This window comes from Glycine soja, chromosome 2, assembly GCF_004193775.1.
Source record: "Glycine soja cultivar W05 chromosome 2, ASM419377v2, whole genome shotgun sequence".
Lineage (NCBI taxonomy): Eukaryota > Viridiplantae > Streptophyta > Magnoliopsida > Fabales > Fabaceae > Glycine > Glycine soja.
This window is the reverse complement of record NC_041003.1, coordinates 3,868,433-3,887,420: the sequence shown is the minus strand read 5'-3', so window position 1 is coordinate 3,887,420 and position 18,988 is coordinate 3,868,433. Positions and strand designations below refer to the sequence as shown.

At 35.8% G+C, this 18,988-nt stretch overlaps 3 protein-coding genes across 8 annotated transcripts; 1 reads left to right on the top strand and 2 right to left on the bottom strand.

Moving 5' to 3' along the window:
* The first annotated feature begins 843 nt into the window (after positions 1–843).
* LOC114381026 (serine acetyltransferase 2-like) lies at positions 844–5,234 on the top strand. Of its 3 annotated transcripts, none has more exons than XM_028340203.1 (9): positions 844–1,388; positions 2,110–2,307; positions 2,424–2,483; positions 3,080–3,175; positions 3,275–3,299; positions 3,639–3,733; positions 4,202–4,368; positions 4,461–4,534; positions 4,682–5,234. In XM_028340203.1, exons 1-9 carry the CDS (start codon positions 900–902, stop codon positions 4,717–4,719), a joined length of 1,242 nt encoding a protein of 413 aa, XP_028196004.1. In that variant the 5' UTR covers positions 844–899; the 3' UTR covers positions 4,720–5,234. The 3 variants fall into 3 exon arrangements, with proteins under 3 accessions (XP_028196004.1, XP_028196017.1, XP_028196009.1); XM_028340216.1 differs by having other exon boundaries at positions 845–1,388; positions 4,654–5,222; XM_028340208.1 differs by having other exon boundaries at positions 845–1,388; positions 4,635–5,222.
* Positions 5,235–5,612: 378 nt separating this feature from the next.
* On the bottom strand, positions 5,613–7,460 carry LOC114381016 (phosphoserine aminotransferase 2, chloroplastic-like). Its single transcript, XM_028340194.1, has one exon. The coding sequence runs from the start codon at positions 7,346–7,348 to the stop codon at positions 6,065–6,067; it is 1,284 nt and encodes a 427-aa protein (XP_028195995.1). The 5' UTR covers positions 7,349–7,460; the 3' UTR covers positions 5,613–6,064.
* Positions 7,461–9,248: 1,788 nt separating this feature from the next.
* On the bottom strand, positions 9,249–18,293 carry LOC114380997 (TMV resistance protein N-like). Of its 4 annotated transcripts, XM_028340182.1 has the most exons (6): positions 18,047–18,293; positions 17,225–17,894; positions 15,789–16,890; positions 15,039–15,724; positions 14,582–14,643; positions 9,249–9,562 (listed from the first exon to the last, which is right to left on the bottom strand). In XM_028340182.1, exons 2-6 carry the CDS (start codon positions 17,707–17,709, stop codon positions 9,501–9,503), a joined length of 2,397 nt encoding a protein of 798 aa, XP_028195983.1. In that variant the 5' UTR covers positions 17,710–17,894; positions 18,047–18,293; the 3' UTR covers positions 9,249–9,500. The 4 variants fall into 4 exon arrangements, with proteins under 4 accessions (XP_028195983.1, XP_028195961.1, XP_028195973.1 ...); XM_028340160.1 differs by lacking the exons at positions 9,249–9,562; positions 14,582–14,643 and having other exon boundaries at positions 14,691–15,724; XM_028340172.1 differs by lacking the exons at positions 9,249–9,562; positions 14,582–14,643 and having other exon boundaries at positions 14,691–15,724; positions 15,807–16,890.
* Between the last annotated feature and the right edge of the window lie 695 nt (positions 18,294–18,988).

Sequence of the window (18,988 nt, the reverse complement as noted above, 5' to 3'; positions counted from 1 at the left end):
GGAAATAAGATTTGCTGATTAAAAGAAACATAAAACTACTTATTTTAAGTAAAAGCAATTTGGAGAAACATACCATAAAAACATAAAATTGCTAATTTAATTCATCTTTTTTTAAAAAAACTTTTTTTAAATAAAATTAATCTTAAACAATTAACTCAATTAGTTACTTAAAAAATGTAATCAATAACAAAAAAAATTTATTAATATATTTTTCTTCAACTTTAATTCATCTTCTCCTTTCTTATTGGTTGCTTTGATTCTACTTAAATTAACTTATTTAACAGTTATTTCCGTTTCTTTATCAAACACGATCGCTTTGTCCAAGCATCTTTGATAAGGGTGAGATACTAAGATATACACACACACCAAAATCCCTCTTAAAAATATCTCAAGGAAAAAAAATATATAAAGGTCAATTTAAGGAATTATTTGTTCATAAAGACTAGATTATTTTATTCAGTGTGATTGTATACAGTTGAATAACAATAGTAAATGATTCCTATTCGATTTTGATAAATTGCATGCATTGTAAAAAAATATATATAAAAAGTGGAAGATTGATTTTAAACTCGAATCCCGCTTTTACTAGTGCCGTATTCTTACCAATGTTTTTGACTTCATAAAATTCGATTCCAACGATGATACGTGGATAAATAAATAAATAAAAAGCTAAAATATATTTTACTTCGTACTAAATATGAAAACATTTAAAATTTGTTTATGTAAAATTTTAAAATTTGTTTATGTAAAATTTTAAAATTTTTGAGTATGTTTTTTATTCTCACAAAATTAAAATCGTTTCATGATCCGTTTAGACATTCCATAAAAAAATATAACTAGAAAGTTATGCATGAACCGCAGATAAACCAACTCCACATCCTACCTCTTGAATTCAATTCATGAGTCGGAATAAAAAAGGGTTAAAACTCAAAAGGACAAGCTGTGGCATATCCATGACCACTGAAAATGGCACTTTTGGTTGCATGTACCTTCCTTCATCCCCCCCTTTTCCATTGTTCATTATAAATAATTGCTGCACTTTGTTTCTAACAGCAAACACAACTCCACCACTATTATACAACTATAATAATAACGGCTGCATAGATAGCACACTTTCATTTTTCTCTTATCTCCTTTTCTCTTCTATAACTATGTCTCATCTGAGCCACAAGACCTTGGTTTATCTTCCTGAAATGAGGCCTGAACATGAAGCTGAGGAAGGCCAAGCCAATAGTCTTAGTTCCATTTCTTCTTGGCCTCATCGTTTGGAGAATGTTTTCCCTGTTTATGCCATGGGAACTTCCAACCCTGTCTTGAATTCTTCACTTCACATTTCGGATTGTCTTGATCCTATTTGGGATGTTGTCAGAGAAGAAGCCAAGTTAGAGGTACCAATAAAAGTTTTTCTTCTTTTTTATGCATTATATGTTCCCCCACCTTTTTCTTTGGTTGCATTTTCCTAGTCTTGCAGATTGGATGCTGTCTATGCTAGTGAATGTTGGGCTAAAGGGACAGCAAGAGAAAAAAAAAAGTCAGAATAACAGAAATGAGAATGTTAAGATAAATGTGTGATCATGCAAGAAAGGATTGTTGAATAGGATACAAAAGGATTCTATAGGAGAAAATTTTAGTGAGACACCAATTGAAAAAAAAGATGACAAAAAACCGGTTAAGGTGGTTCGGAGTTTGGACACATACAAAGAAGGCTACTGAAAACACCACTGATAGGATAGATTGCTTGGTTTTTACTCAAAGGGGAGAGGGAGATCGAGATCGAGAAGGACATTGGAGGAAGTTGTTAAGATGGATCTCATAATGAATAATATCTCTGAGGATTTAGTTTTAATCAAACCAAATGGTGCTGTGTGATTTATGTAATCAACCTCACCTTGTAGGATACGACTTTTGTTGTTGTTAGCATATTGGATGCTGAAAATTGGATAATTGAGAAGTTCATGGATTGTTCTGTTCTTTTTTCCTCTGAGTATAAACTTTATATAGTTATATGATGATATATGCAGTTAGATGCTTCATTTTGCATATTTGATGAGTGTTGGAGAACATTTACATGTTTTTTATGCATCATGATATACCATATTTTGTGTGCAGGCAGAAAAGGAGCCAATATTAAGCAGCTTCTTCCATGCCACTATTCTATCTCATGATTGCTTGGAGGAAGCATTGGCTTTTGCTCTTGCCAACCGTCTCCAAAAGCCTACTCTTTTGGCTACTCAGCTTATGGATATATTTTCTAATGTGATGAAGCATGATAAAGGTATCCAACAATCGATTCGCTTGGATATTCAGGTAACTTATGCCCTTTATGTATAGGAATAGGACATAATGTTCATCTTGGTTAATTTTGGAATTTGGATTGTATATTGATCTAATTTGATTCATTTTGGTACTATTTTTCTGACCAGGCATTTAAAGATCGGAATCCTGCTTGTTTGTTATATTGCTCAGCACTTTTATTTATGAAGGTAAATCATTTTGTATTTCATCAAGTTTCAAGTATTATGCTCATGACTTGCTTTATTATGTTTTTTTAAATCCTATAGTATGAACATTGAGGGCGAGCCCTGGTGCAGCGGTAAAGTTGTGCCTTGGTGACTTGTTGGTCATGGGTTCGAATCCGGAAACAGCCTCTTTGCATATGCAAGAGTAAGGCTGCGTACAACATCCCTCCCCCATACCTTCGCATAGCGAAGAGCCTCTAGACAATGGGGTACGAAATTTTTTTTTTTATAGTATGAACATTAGGTAAAGGGATTCGATTGACATCTCTCTCCACTATAAAATGAAGGTTAGAAATACAAACATTTTGATGATGCTATAAATTTTTATGCAAAGGAGTGTCACCTTTTTACATCCTAAGTACTTTACTATGATGAGGGTGCTTTAGTCAATGTTTCCGCATCATCTAATAATTGTACTAACTTGTTCATTATAGTGACGCATTTGATTGAATAGCATGGTGCTTCATGCTTTATGGAACATTCAAAACATTTTTCTTCTATATTTTGTGACCCTTCCACAACTTTTTCTTTTCGTTCATTGGATTTTTATTCTCTGACAGGGTTACCAGTCTTTGCAAGTATATCGAGTAGCTCACGCTTTGTGGAGGCAGGGACGCAAGGTTTTGGCCGCAGCTTTGCAAAGTCGAGTTAGTGAGGTAGTGCTTGCACTTGGTAAAAAAAATGGAGAAATACTACACAAGGGTATTACATATTTTTGTTGCTGATGATCGATCCCTTTATTTTCTCTACTGCAGGTTTTTGGAGTTGATATACATCCCGGTATGTTAGGTTAATCTTTGCATGCAAACATAGAAATACTTTAGTAAGAATGATTTTGACTATTTTATCATTTAAAGGGACAATGTTCTTGGGAACTGCTAGGAAAGCATTTGCAATATATTGTGGCAGAAAGTGTTTTTCTGTCACTGCCAACTAATTTTTATGTATACAGGGCTTATATGTTTTAATATATGGGAGAATGTAAAATGTAAATAATTAATTTCCTTAATAGAACAGTTAATTTCTTCTTTAAGCCTGCTATATCTCTTATTCAAGATATTGAAAGCATTATGGTTACTTAATTCATTAAACTTTACATTTTCATGGTTGGTTTTATAGCTGCGAAAATTGGGGATGGAATCTTAGTAGATCATGGGACAGGTGTTGTTATTGGTGAAACAGTTATTGTTGGAAGCAGAGTTTCATTGATGCAAGTGAGTGATGTTTTTTCATTCATGTCTTCTATTATCATTTTTGGCTAGTTCTTTTGTTCATTCAATTCAATTTTCTATGTCCTCTGTTGTGAAGCATGTATGAATATAATTATACTTGAAACAATTTTTTGAAAACTAATTAATCTAATATAACATTTTAGCACTCCTCTGTTGATCTTTTCTTTTTTAAAATTGAATTTTTCCTCATTATGTAACTTTTTCTAGATTTTGGACTAAAGATATAGTTAAATGCTAAGAAATCATTATATCATATGTGACCATCATGTATTTATGGTCTTGGTCAATCTCCACATGATACATAACTGAGTATCTTAACTTGCGAGAAAGAGTTAATAAAACTCATTATATGTCACGTAAAGATTAGTCGAGATTATAAACACATGGTGTCTCATACCATATTTTTCTCATATTTATTGCACAAATTCAATGATATATTTGATTTGTCAGGGTGTAACTTTAGGTGGCACGGTAAAGGAAACAGGTGATCGGCATCCCAAAATTTCTGAAGGTGTGCTAATTGGAGCTCATGCAACTATACTTGGGAATATAAGAATTGGTGAATGTGTGATGATAGCTGCTGGCTCTCTTGTGTTACAAGAGGTCCCTCCTCACAGGTAAATGTTAGATGAAATTTTAACAATGTTTCGTACTTGCAACTTCTACCAAGATATGTTTAGTAATAAAGGGCATGTTTCTTCTGTTGAAGCATTGTGGCTGGTGTACCAGCAAAGGTTATTGGAAGAGTACATGAGCATTATCCATCCTTAACCATGCAGCAAGGTAAGCAATAAGATCATGCCTTGCCATTGATATTGATAATTCCTTTCTTTTATTGTTATTAAGTGGGTTAAAATTAAGATTTTTGACGACTTCTCCAAAGATACTATTTGATATTGAAGGTATATAACACTTTGAAATGAATGGAAGATGAAAATAAGCATCTTTCGGAGGAGTTTTTTCTATAGCAAAGATGAACCACAGAAAATGACTACATAATTTGAGTTGCTGAAAAAAAAAATATAGACAAGAGAAGAGAAGTGCAAATAGAAATCCCGGGTTGAAGTACTTGAGTTTTTTCACTGAATTTTCAAGCTTCAACAAGAGTTTGGTACATTTACAATTTTGGAGCACAGCTCAGTCATGGGGAGTCTTATTCTTGGCATTGGAGTCTCTCAACAGGGGATCTCCCAACCTTTGCATTGTTGAAGGATACATCACCCTCTTAATAAATTTCAACAAAGAAAAAAGTGTTTGAAGTTTGAACTCTCAAACTTAAATATTAGAAGTTAGTAGTACAATAAGCAGGAATAAGTAGGCCCATTTAAGCTCAAAACCAGAGAATAATCGATAGAATGATCGAATGATGAAGCTCAAAAAGATGTCATGTAGATGTTTGATCAGTTTTAAATTTGTAATATACCTCCCAAGTATTTTAATTCAATGCAAAAACAAGAATAATTAATAGAATGATTGAGATGCATTGAAACACAGTGGAAGTGCAGAGAAGGGATGGAAGTGTATGGGGAAAAAAGTTAATTCCTTTCGTTTGGTAGCAGTGAATTAGGCAAGAAACGTTCAAATTTGTAGAGTCCACACAAAAACATTTCTTCACAAATATGCAAAGAAGTGCCCTCCGTTAAAGCTCAGATTATGCATACCTACATAATCGATTAACTGGTAACACCGCTTATACCTGGCCCCAAGCAATTACCCCCTACGCCCCCTAATCGATTAAGTTAGACTAACCCCTTGCTTTCTTATATTATCATTTGAAAATTATGAAAATTTTAGTAAGAATTAACGTATATAGCATTGCTGAAAGCAATACTGCTTCGTTTCACACATCCACACTTCGATATATTGCGTCCTCATTCGATTTATTGAGAGTACATTCCAGCTTACATCCATTAGTATCACAAGGGACCGAACCCATACAAACTTACAACAGAGGATTATTTATTAATAAATTCAAACCAAAACTCCTAAACATGCTTAAGGTCAGAGTAAAATTCTCCTCAAACCCAAACAATGCCAAAAAGTGTGGATGAAAATACTACCTAGTAGAACCCAAATTTGAACAACAAAACATAACACAAAAAGAAGTAACAAACCAAGACTTCTATTTGAGCCAGTTTGGATACAAAGTTAGAAGGGTTTTGGAGAGCTTCTCTTCTGAAAAAAACTTTATACTTATAAAGAGAAGCTCTCGAAAGGACGCACTTATGACTCCTATCCAAACCGGCTTTTTAAGACCCTTTTTCGGTGAAGTGTAGCCAAACTTATATAGGAACAAAAAAGAGGCATCCTCCTCTAAGCATGCCTGGCCTGAAAATCCTTCATGAAAGCGACCAATTTCTGAACCCCAGCCAAAGGCATAGCATTGTAAATAGAAGCTCTCATACCTCCCACAGACCTATGCCCTTTAAGCTGAACCATGTTCTCCTTCGCAGCCTCCTTGATAAACTCGCCCTCCAGCTCCGGCTTCTCCAACGTAAACGGCACATTCATCAACGACCTCACCGACTTCTCCACCGGACACTTATAAAAACCATTGCTTCCATCAATTGTGTTATACAAAACCTCAGCTTTCTTCACATTCTTCTTCTCAACCTCACCCAACCCACCCTGCTCCAACAAGTCCTCAAAAACCAACCCACACATGTAAATCCCGTAGCACGGTGGGGTGTTGTAGAGAGAATTGTTCTCGGCGTGAATCTTGTAATCAAGCATTATTGGGGTCGATTCTTGTGCATGTCCGATTAGATCGTTTCTTATGATCACAATGGTGACCCCAGAGGGCCCCACGTTCTTCTGCGCGCCAGCATAGATGACACCAAATTTTGACACGTCCACGGGTTTGGAACAGAAATTTGAAGACATGTCAGCAACAAGAACCGCATTAGGGTTCTTTGGGGTTGGGTAGTTCTTATACTCAACCCCATGAATTGTCTCATTTGCGCATATGTGTAAATACTTTGCATCTGGGTTTTGCTGCAAAGCTTCGAAAGATGGAACCTTTGTGTATTTTTCGGGTTTTCCAGACCAGATTATAGTGGGCTTGGAGAATTTCTGGGCCTCCTTGAAGGCCTTGTCGCTCCAGGAGCCGGTGATGATATAATCGACGGCGTCGGCGGGGGAACAGAGGTTGAGCGGGACGGCGGCGAACTGGGTGGTGGCGCCGCCCTGGAGGAAGAGGACGGAATATTCCGACGGGATTTGGAGGAGGGTACGGAGATCGGACTCGGCTTTTTCGATGATGGACTTGAATTCCTTGCCGCGGTGGCTCATCTCCATGACGCTCATGCCGGATCCGCGCCAGACGTGGAGCTCCGACTGGGCGCGGCGGAGGACGGTCTCCGGGAGGGTGGCGGGCCCAGCGGCGAAGTTGAAGACGCGCTCTTGGGCCCGGGTTTGGGCCGGGAGGGGGTCATGGGTCTGAACTTGGGCCGGGGTGGAGGTGCATTTAATGGAGATGGGCCGGAAAGGGCGCGGAGAGGGTGTGAATGAGGCGTGGGTCCCACTTTCGGAGAGAAAGTGATTCTGGTTTTGGGGAAGAAGAAGGTGTGAGTGAGGTGAGGTTGAGATTGATGACATGGTGGTTATAGGGTGGGTGTCTTTGCAGACAAAGAAATGAGGGAAAGGAGATTCAGAACTGAACAACTTTTTCGCGCAAAGTTTCCTTAAATAAATTTTGGAGGTCTTTGTTTGTTTGGTAACGATCTAAATCTGCGGAAGGGGAATTCTTTGGGGTTGCAAATATTGGAAGAAAAAAAAACGAGAATTTAATTTAAAAATTTAATGAAGAAAGAATTATAATTTTTTTAATAAATTAATTTCATAAATTTCTTTTCCTCATTTCTTATACCCCAAATCTTAAAGATTAACTAACAGATTGTCCAAGAGTTTTTAATTTAAAAAGTAAACTAGTATTTTTGTTTATGCAAATTTTAATGTAAATTTTTATTTTATATAATTAAATTTATAATAAAAAAATTAATTTTAAATATATAATTTATATTATAATTAAAATTTATAATAAATAAATATTTTTAACATATAAATTATATTTTATATTTACAATAAATAATTTATATTGTGATACAAGATTGTGTTTCACTATTAGTAATTTCTTTAAGAACATATTGAAATTAAATATAGACATAAATATGAAAAATAAATAAATTGAAAGATATAAGAGATTAAGAAAAATCTGTAAAAACATTATTAGTGAAGGAAAACTCTAAGAAATGGTTTTGTTGAAGAGTAATTCTTAAATTTTTTCTAATTCAGGATAGATATTTCAATTTATACATATATATACACTTTTTACTTAAATTAAATAAAACTTTAAATTTTAACTTTAACCTTAATAATAATATTTAAAATATAATATGAGGTCAAATGTTATTTGAATGCTTTAAATTTATTAAAAAGTTATATTAAATAACTTGCATAGTTTTAAAACACATTTTTCAAATAAAAGTTAATATTTTTCCACGCTTAAGAAAAAACCTTACTAAAACCCTAAAAGGCGTCAACAAAATATAATAGTAATAATAAATAACTAAAAATACGTTACTGCAATTCTAGTTTCTACACGGGGTTGGTGGGGTTGGTCAAGTGCAATGAAACGACGTGATTTGCAGACCTTTTCTGAAGTGGAGGTGTTTGGTTCATATTTGTCTTTGCCCCTCTCTAACCCCACGTGCCGCACATAAGTATCTCAAAACCATTATATAATAAACTATGGGGGAAATGAAAATTTAGTGATGCTTACTTGATTAGCAAAATATATTAACTATTAATTGAATATAATAAGTTAATCAAAATGTAACATAAGGTGACGTAATTTCGTTTATTTTTCGGAATCTTATTAGATTGTGAAGATTATGATATATTTTTTTATGTTTGTTAGAAAGTTATAAAAGAATTAGTGGTAACTTTCTCCTAAAAATTCATATTTTACATGTTCTCTATTTTCATATTTTCTTGTAAAAGGGTCAGAACTTTATATTCTCATGAGAATGTTTAAAATAATTTTTCATTTTTTTTATTTATACTCATTTATTTAATATTTTTATTTTTGAATTAAATTAAATTTAAAAATATTTTCACAAATTAGAAGTATGTAGTAAATATCTTTGATGAGAATAATATTTTTAATTATAGCATTTTAGAGAATATATATAATTAAATCCTTGAAACAAACATCTCCTAGAGATTTTAATTTGATTGAACATGTGTGAATTATTATAAATCTTTAGTATTTATCTTTGATTCTTACAAGTAATTTACTTTAATTAAAATGTAATTATATTACTGATTAACTATATCTTAATTTAATAATATTACTTTTTTAAAATTATATTTTTATTTAGTGAACAAAAGGGGAAAAACCCTTACTCAAAAATCTCTAAAGAAAGTTACATTGGTAAAATCTGCCAAAAGACCATAAGATAAAAAGTTAGGATGAAATTCAAACACACGTCCTCCATTAGGGCCAATACAAATTTTGCGAGAGAATCTATAGTCTGGTTTCCTTTTCTAAGAGTGTGTGACAAATGATTTTAAATAGTGATTCACAACCGTAATGACAAGGTATTTTGACTCACTGTACCGCAATTACAACCGCAATTGTGACCACATCAGCCACATTTGTTTAATTTCTGACTCACTTGAACGGCAACCACAAGTACAATTTAAAACCATGGTGAGAATAAAATTGTGATTCCATTTCCTGCAAATCTCAAAATGTCTTGAACAAGACAAAATTGTGATTCCATTTCCTGCGAGTCCGTTTCAACAGATGATATGAACCCTCATGGCACAAGGGCTGACTTAGGATCGTCTAGGATTAAACCTTGATGGAAAATGCGGAAATTGATTAAGGAAAGGATGGAAAATAAGGTGGCTAATTTCGTGGGTCTTAATAAGGTGGTTCTTGGCATAAAATGGATGAATGGGATGGTAAAACGTAGGTTAAGTGGTGGCTGAACAGAAATATAGAAATGGCAATAACTGAAGCTACAGGGCTCCAAATGAGGTGATTCCAAAACGAGGTGAAAGGTCTCGTTTTGAAATTCAATTTAGGCTCAAGAATCACTTAATTTGAGTGCGTAAAATGGGAGTTATGGCCACGAGATAATTCTGGGCAGAGGTGGATTTTCTGGAATTGTGGTTTGAAAGAACAAGGGTGATGATGAAAGGAAGGAAAGAATCACTCTTTCCAGCGAGGGCAACACACAAAGGTTGTGAAAGTCCTTTGATACAGCCAAGGTGTTCTTGAATCACTCAAGAATTTAGGAGAATCACTCTCACTAAGATAAAAGAGATAAACTCTAATTTTCTGAATAAAACTCAACTTGTGTTTATTGATAAAATGGTTCAGCTTATATAGAAGCTTTACAGCAGATTTTAGTAATGACCCACTAACCTAGAATTAAAATAATTTAATGCCATTAACCTAGGGAATTAAAAAAAACTTAATGGCTGAGTGTAACTGAAATTGTGGCAACCAAAAGTCACCCCCAACAGCCAACTTCAGCCACCATTTGGTCTCCCAAAAGGCTGATGCCTAGGTTGCCAATTGGGCCCTTATTACAACTTGAACTAAACCTAACTAAAGCCCTTTTAGTTGATTAACCCAAAACATATTTTGGTCAGCCAACTTTACAAGGATTGGGCCATTATTTAGACAAACTAAACACTCTAAAATTGAGACAAAGTGGTGTCATTCAGTCCTCCTCCATTTGGGCCATGATACAACTCACAACCTTGGACTTTTCTCCTTGAAACTTGGGCTTGTATTCAAATAGTATGGACAGCACTTGTTGAAGAGCTTCCTTGGATTTCCTTTCTCTAGCCCTTGTCATAGGTCCTCCAAGTCCTTCAAGTGGATCCTTGCCCTTGCTCTTGGTCATGTCCTCATCATTCTCTCCCTCTTGAGAAGGATTTGTCCTCAAATCGGATTCTCCATCTGCATCAAAAAGAGGTAAATCAGAGACATTGAAGGTGGAACTAACATTATACTCACCGGGCAGCTCAACTTTGTAAGCATTGTCATTGATTCTTTCAAGCACTTGAAATGGTCCATCTCCCCTTGGTTGAAGCTTTGATTTCCTCTGTTCCGGAAGCCTTTCTTTTCTCATGTGCACCCAAACCCAATCTCCGGGTTCGAAGACAACCTTCTTTCTTCCTTTGTTGGCTTGTTTAGCATAGCTTTTATTTTTCCTCTCAATTTGATCTTTGACTCTCCCATGAAGCTTCTTCACATAGTCCGCCTTTGCTTGACCTTCTTTATGCTTAAAAACAGAAACATTAGGCATAGGCAAAAGATCAAGAGGAGTTAGTGGGTTAAAACCATAAACAACTTCAAAATCATCAAAAGTGTTAGTGGTCAAAATCTGATTTTTGCAAAACAAGATATATAGTGACTGTTTAGCACGAAACAACCTCTTGACCTCACTTTTGGTGGCTAAATAGCTCTCCCTCACTTCAAGTGTTTCACTCTTCTTTTGTTCACTCTTTTTCCTCTCAAGTGTTTCCCTCTTTTTCTCACTCTCAAGTGTTTTGCTCACTTTTTCTTTTTCTTTTTTCTCTTGAAGAAGTTTTTCTCTCATTTTCTTTTGATCCTCACACACTTCTTGTGGACTCAATGGCTTGAGCACAATCTTTTTGTCTTGGTGCATGAAAGAGATCTTGTTGGTGTAACCGTCATGATTGGCTCTTTTATCAAATTGCCATGGTCTCCCCAAAAGTAAGTGACTGGCCTCCATAGGAACAACATCACAAAGTACCTTATCATTGTATTTCCCAATGGAAACGTCCACTTCCACTTGCTGCCTCACTTGCACCTTCCCATCCTTACTAAGCCATTGAAGTTTGTATGGCCTAGGATGTGGTTTAGTAGCTAAATTTAGCTTTGACACTAATCTAGCACTAGCCACATTGGTGCAACTACCTCCATCAATGATCACCATGCACACCTTGCCATTGATTAAACATCTAGTGTGAAAGATGTTTTCTCTTTGGCTCTCCTCCTCATGCTTCAATTGACCACCAAGTAACCGCCTAATCATCAACAAATCTCCCTCCGGAGTCTCCTCTTCCTCTACGTACTCACTCTCCTCTTCCTCTTCAACATCAGATTCACTTATATATTCTCCATCTCTAAGAACCATGGACCTTTTGTTAGGGCACTCATAAGCATAGTGTCCTAGGCCTTGGCACTTGAAACACTTCACATCTCTACTCCTTTTAGAGGGTTCCTCTTGGGAATTTGAGCGAGTTTTTGATGGGATAGGTGTGGAACTACTAGAAGTAGCAGCCCCATCTTTCTTACCTTTGTGTTTCCAACCAGAAGAATCAAAGTTGGTAAAACTCCTCTTAGCCACTCCCTTCCTTTTTAATTGTTGCTCCACTTGGATTGCTTTGTGAAGCAAATCATCCATTTCAACAAACTCCTGCAGCTCAACAATATCACGGATATCATTAGTCAAACCATTAAGAAATCGAGCCATAGTTACCTCCTCATCTTCTTCAATATTTGCTTGAATCATGAGCACATCCATTTCCTTGAAATACTCCTCAACCCCCTTGTTGCCTTGGGTTAGTTTTTGGAGCTTGAATTTCAAGTCCCTTGAGTAACTAGCCGGCACATACCGCTTCCTCATGATCTTTTTCATCTCCGTCCATGTATCAACCATTGGCTCTTCATTTCTTGCTCTCTCCTTTTGTAGCTTGTTCCACCACACAAGAGCATAGTCGGAAAACTCCGTGGCGGCAAGCTTTACCTTCTGGTCCTCCTCATAGTTGTTGCATGAGAAAACATGCTCTATTTTCATCTCCCACTCCACGTAGGCCTCCGGATCATTCTTTCCTTTAAATGGAGGAATGTTGAGTTTAATACCATCAATTCGGTTTTGTCTAGGAACACCATCATTCCCTCTTCTCCTCCTTTCTTCTTCATTATGATCTCTATTCTCCATTTGATCCAACCTCTCATGGAGCGCATCATCTCGTTGTTTCATTAACCTCTCCAAATGCTGCATCAAAGCTTGCATTTGGAATTGCGAAAGCCCCACTTCATCATTAGGATTAGTACCTGACATCTCAAATAAACAAATCAAACGTAACAAGACAATTATAGTTTCTGTTTGAATACCTCACCCACTCAAGTGTATCACACAATTATGGCTTTTCTCTAATGAAACACTCTTGCCTTTTACCACTCTAATTCCCCTTGAGTTCTTAGGCAATTCAAGAGATTATGGCCACAACAAAGAACAATTCACCAATATGTGTAAGGTAAGGCTAGAGACAAGGAAAAGGTTAACCAAGAAAAAGGCTAACAATGTTTTTAGGCACAAATGAAGGAAATAAAATTCAAAATTTAGGAATTCAAGTAACAATCCTTCATGCAACCAATATATTACCTTAAAGAGATTTTTTTTTAAAAGTTCTTCAAGCATGAACCATTCAGCCCAATTTTTTTTTTAAATTTTGCTTATACGAAATTCTGCTTCTTTTTTTTTTTATATCAAAGAGATCAAAAGGCTTAACTTTTGCAATGGTTCAGCCTAAAAAAAAAATATATGAATAAGAAGGTAATATAAATGGCAAAGAGAATAAAGAAGGATGCTACCCAATATTTCCAGCAAAGGAAGTGTTGATCCTAGAACCGAAGCTCTGATACCAAATGATATGAACCCTCATGGCACAAGGGCTGACTTAGGATCGTCTAGGATTAAACCTTGATGGAAAATGCGGAAATTGATTAAGGAAAGGATGGAAAATAAGGTGGCTAATTTCGTGGGTCTTAATAAGGTGGTTCTTGGCATAAAATGGATGAATGGGATGGTAAAACGTAGGTTAAGTGGTGGCTGAACAGAAATATAGAAATGGCAATAACTGAAGCTATAGGGCTCCAAATGAGGTGATTCCAAAACGAGGTGAAAGGTCTCGTTTTGAAATTCAATTTAGGCTCAAGAATCACTTAATTTGAGTGCGTAAAATGGGAGTTATGGCCACGAGATAATTCTGGGCAGAGGTGGATTTTCTGGAATTGTGGTTTGAAAGAACAAGGGTGATGATGAAAGGAAGGAAAGAATCACTCTTTCCAGCGAGGGCAACACACAAAGGTTGTGAAAGTCCTTTGATACAGCCAATGTGTTCTTGAATCACTCAAGAATTTAGGAGAATCACTCTCACTAAGATAAAAGAGATAAACTCTAATTTTCTGAATAAAACTCAACTTGTGTTTATTGATAAAATGGTTCAGCTTATATAGAAGCTTTACAGCAGATTTTAGTAATGACCCACTAACCTAGAATTAAAATAATTTAATGCCATTAACCTAGGGAATTAAAAAAAACTTAATGGCTGAGTGTAACTGAAATTGTGGCAACCAAAAGTCACCCCCAACAGCCAACTTCAGCCACCATTTGGTCTCCCAAAAGGCTGATGCCTAGGTTGCCAATTGGGCCCTTATTACAACTTGAACTAAACCTAACTAAAGCCCTTTTAGTTGATTAACCCAAAACATATTTTGGTCAGCCAACTTTACAAGGATTGGGCCATTATTTAGACAAACTAAACACTTTAAAATTGAGACAAAGTGGTGTCATTCAGTCCTCCTCCATTTGGGCCATGATACAACTCACAACCTTGGACTTTTCTCCTTGAAACTTGGGCTTGTATTCAAATAGTATGGACAACACTTGTTGAAGAGCTTCCTTGGATTTCCTTTCTCTAGCCCTTGTCATAGGTCCTCCAAGTCCTTCAAGTGGATCCTTGCCCTTGCTCTTGGTCATGTCCTCATCAACAGATATGTGATCAAAGCTACAATCCCTATCCAGAGCAATCCTTTTCTCAATGTCCCCCAACCCTGCCTGCACAATTAGTGCTTATATTTAAGGGAAAACATTATCAGAAACTAAAAGTAACATTTTAAAACTTTTTGAAACGCCAAGAATGTATTTTACTTACAAAGAAAAAAGAAAATGAATAGAAAGAAAGCATCTATCCATGATAAGGAAAATGCAAGGGGAGCATAGAAGAAAAACCTATGAAGCATCGACACGACACCGGACACGACACAGACACGGATATGTGGACACCTGTAATGTTCAAAATATAGAACGTAGTACGGGTCTCGTGTCGGTGTCGGACATTGATACGGACGCGTGTCGGACACGGCAAGGGACTAGAGTGTCCGTGCTTCATAGAGAAAAACAGGAAGAAAAAAAAAAAGAATTGACCAGAAAAGGAAGAGAGAAATTGAAACCTGGGTCTCTCTAAGAGTTGGAATAGAAAGAGAGCAGCTGTACAGTAAAGAATCAGCATCATACCACCCCGGACACCAGCTGCCTTATCCAACTCCCTGGCAGATACTCGTTCATAAAACCTAAATCCATCAAATAGAATGTGTAACTTGGTGTCTTGTCCCGTGGTCTTCTTGTAAAGCTTAACATAATACGTAGATCTCAAGCAAATTAGCTCATCAGGCATAGTCAAAAATTGTTGATCAAGCATATCTGAGCTTTCAAGATTCCTGAGGTGCCCAGTGGATGCGTTCAACGTCATGGATAACCTCAATAATGTTTCCACTGCATAGCATCCAAAGTTTGTTGATGTTTCTAAAAGTTCGTTCAGTCGTGAAGGATCTGAGCAGCCATCAATAAAATGGTAGTAGACACATTTTACGTGAATCTCGCTTGCAACTGTCATGAGTTCTTTGCATCCTACAGATAATAGCAACGGAACTTGACATCCTAAATACCAAAAGTTTCCATCGTGGCTTGGCGGCATCAATGAACGCTCAGTCTCAGGATCCAGTGGGAGATAAAATTTTAGAAATCTTAGACGAGGCATCTTTTTAAAGTTTGAGAACTTCTTAAAAGTGCTTAATTCCAGACGTAAATCTATAGCTTGAGACACATCTATTTGCATGGCTTCCACCTCATCAGTTCCCTGAAAAATTCAAAATAACATTACTCAAGTATTTTCATATTGATTCAAATTTTCACACTTTTACCTGCTCATGTCTCAATACATTGTATACTTCCTCAATATCCCGCAATCGGCTGCGTCTTCCTGGATTGGTAATAGATTCTTGACGAACTATTTCGCAACCCATTTGTCGTGTCAAGTCATGCATTTGTATTCTGTTGTCTTTTGAAATTGTTATCAGAGCTTTTCGTTGGAGAACCTCTATCCCTACAGCACCATAAAATCCCCAAGCATCCAGTTGCGTAATAACGTAGTCTTTGCTGTCTTCTTCGAAAAAGAATGCAATATCTAGAAATGCCTTTTTCTCTAATTCTTCCAGTCCATCAAAACTGAATCGTAACACACTCTGAATTTTCTTGTTGGGATACTTCTTGATTTTGCTTAATGCAGACTCCCACATGTCTATAGTGCTTCTGGAACGGAAATCTGCACCTAAAACTCTTAAAGCTAAAGGAATGCCCTGGGCTATTTTAACTACCTCTTCAGTTAGTTTTTCATATCCCATTTTAGGTTGGCTTTCATTGAAGGCATTTAAGCAAAAGAGTTTGAGGGAATCTCGCGAGTCCATTTCCTTGACCTCATGAATTTGGTGAACACCCCCACTCGTAAGCACATTCTGATCTCTACTTGTTATGATCACTCTACTCCCTGCACCAAAGCAAGTTGGTTCGCCAACAAGATCTTTTATTTGTTCAGAAGTATTTACATCATCGAGCACAACCAGAACTTTTTTCCGACCCATCCTTCTGATAGAAGAATTCAAGAATCTTGCTTTGCTTGTGCCACTTGTATGGAGTCCTTCTCCCTCAAATAGTTCAGATATAAGTTTCTCTCGTAAAAGACTCAATCCATGTTGTTCCAACTCTTCTTTTACATTCAAGAAGCATAAACCATCGTATTGAGAAGAAAATTTATCAAAAACAGCACGGGCAATGGTTGTCTTACCTATGCCACCCATGCCCCAAATTCCAACAAAAAGAACTTCACTTGATTCCATTAACAATAAGGACTGAATCCGTGCAATGTTTTGATCAATTCCAACAAGACCATTTGATTCACGTGGGCAAAACTTGCTCAATTTTTCCCAAATGTCTTCGACGATTCCATGGACAAGATCTGATTCATCCCTTGCATATTGAAGTAGTAAAGAAATTATATAAAGATAATGGATAAAAGTAGAAAAAAAAAATGATGGTAAAGTGTATTTGGAAAAGGAAAAAAGAAAAGAAAACATACATTAATTAAAAGTGTATGAAAGAAAATCATATATAAAACAGAGGCTAAATTTTTTGTTAAAATCCAAACGATTAGCTAGAAATGCAGTTATAAAAGGAAGAATTATATATCTTATTCATGCAATATATTTTCCCAACACTTTTCTTTTCATATTTTAGTAATTGGTAAAAAAGATACATTAATTAAAAGTGTATTCGGAAGAAACAAACTAAAAGAAAAACTTACTCAAAATTGGTTGGGTAATGAAACCCTGATAAATCAGCCGCTTTTTTCATAGCAGATCTCCAGGTCTTTACCTTGAGCATGTTTTCCTTGAGTTTTTCTTCATGTTTAGCTAAAGCATCTCCATAATCTCCACATTGGTGCCGCACATGTGATGGATCTACATTGAAGAAAACAGGTAGTACAATCTGTTTATTTATTTCCATGGATTCAATCATTTTGGCAAGCTCTTCCAAGCACCACTGTGATGAAGCATAGTCTTTTGAGAATATGACCAATGAAATTTGTGATTCTTCAATTGCTCTGAGAAGTGAGGATGATATTTCATCTCCTCTGTCAAGTCTCTCATCCACATAGGCATCAATCTGTCTGCGGCGCAATTCGGTTTTCAAATGGCTAAGCAGACCTTTGCGGACGTCTGTACCTCTAAAGCTGATAAAGACATCATGTTTTATTTCAGTAACATGACAAGAAGATGAGGATGCCATCAATTGGACTGAAACAAGAGCAAAAACTGTCTTAATGGTGCTGATCCCCCCTCAACACAAATAAGTATGTTTTGTTATTGAGGGACTTTAACTCAGTTGGTTGATCAGAATATGTGAGTTATTGTAAAGTCCGATACATGTCTATGATTCCAACGGATAAAAAAATGTTCTATTTTATCCGCAACCTGAAAAAAAAATTATTGAAGGAGCAAACAACCCATCACAAAGTGAAAATTAGATCCAGAGGAAAGTATTTGCATACTGATTTGGAGAAAGACATTTGAAGGAGTTGTCCTGGTTGTTAAAGTTAACAAAATCTTACAAAAATGATCAATACCTCTGCTAGAAAGTTAACGATCAACACAAACCGGTCAAGCCACCAAATAATTGAAAGAAAGGATCTCTGTAATCTGTATATATAGCAATGGATACTTGAGAAATGTGGAAAGCTTTATTTCCTATGCTTGAATGTTTGTGGTAATTTGTATTATTTAAATATGAACTGGACTGAGGAAAAGTAAAGTAAATGGAATTGGATTCTCTGAAGGTTTACGCGCAAAAGTTATTCTGTCGTTCCTATCATGTGATTGTGAACCCATTCACTTCAAATAAATTGTACCGAACACATTTATAGGGGAAAAAACTTAAAATTAATAGTATAAAAATTGAAAAAGGATTTATATTTATAAATAATTATTATAGTTTTGTAGAAAAATTAATCTTTAAAACACCATTTTTTATTTAACAAATTACTGAAAAATAAAATTTTGAGCTTTATTTTCTTTAAGAGTTTGTCACCGTTTTTTTAATAGAAGAGGGAGGGGGGGGGGGGGGGGGGGTGAGTCGTGCTATTCCTTTTTCAAAACATGTAAGTAAATTTTTATAAATAATTAGGCCTATTAGGGATGGTCGGAAGTTTTTAATTTTTTTGTTTTAAAATACACTTTTAAAAACAAAACCTGTTCTTTAAAAAAAAAAAAAAACCTAAATCCTAAACCTGTTTAGATAAAATTGGGTTGAGTTGTTTTTCCATATGGTTTTGAAATGGTTTTCACTTTATGTCATGGTGGCTTTCACAAATTGAACAGGAGGGTGCCTTGGATTCTGTTTGCGATATTGTTAATGGTTATGATCACCTCCCAATGCAAAGTCCATTCAGCTTGGTCTCTCCGATTTGAAAATTGGACACAACTTCTAACATGTGCTATGAACATATTACATTAACAGGGAAATTCTATTATGTAATAGAAGCCTTCAACGTATATATTTGCAGCGTAAA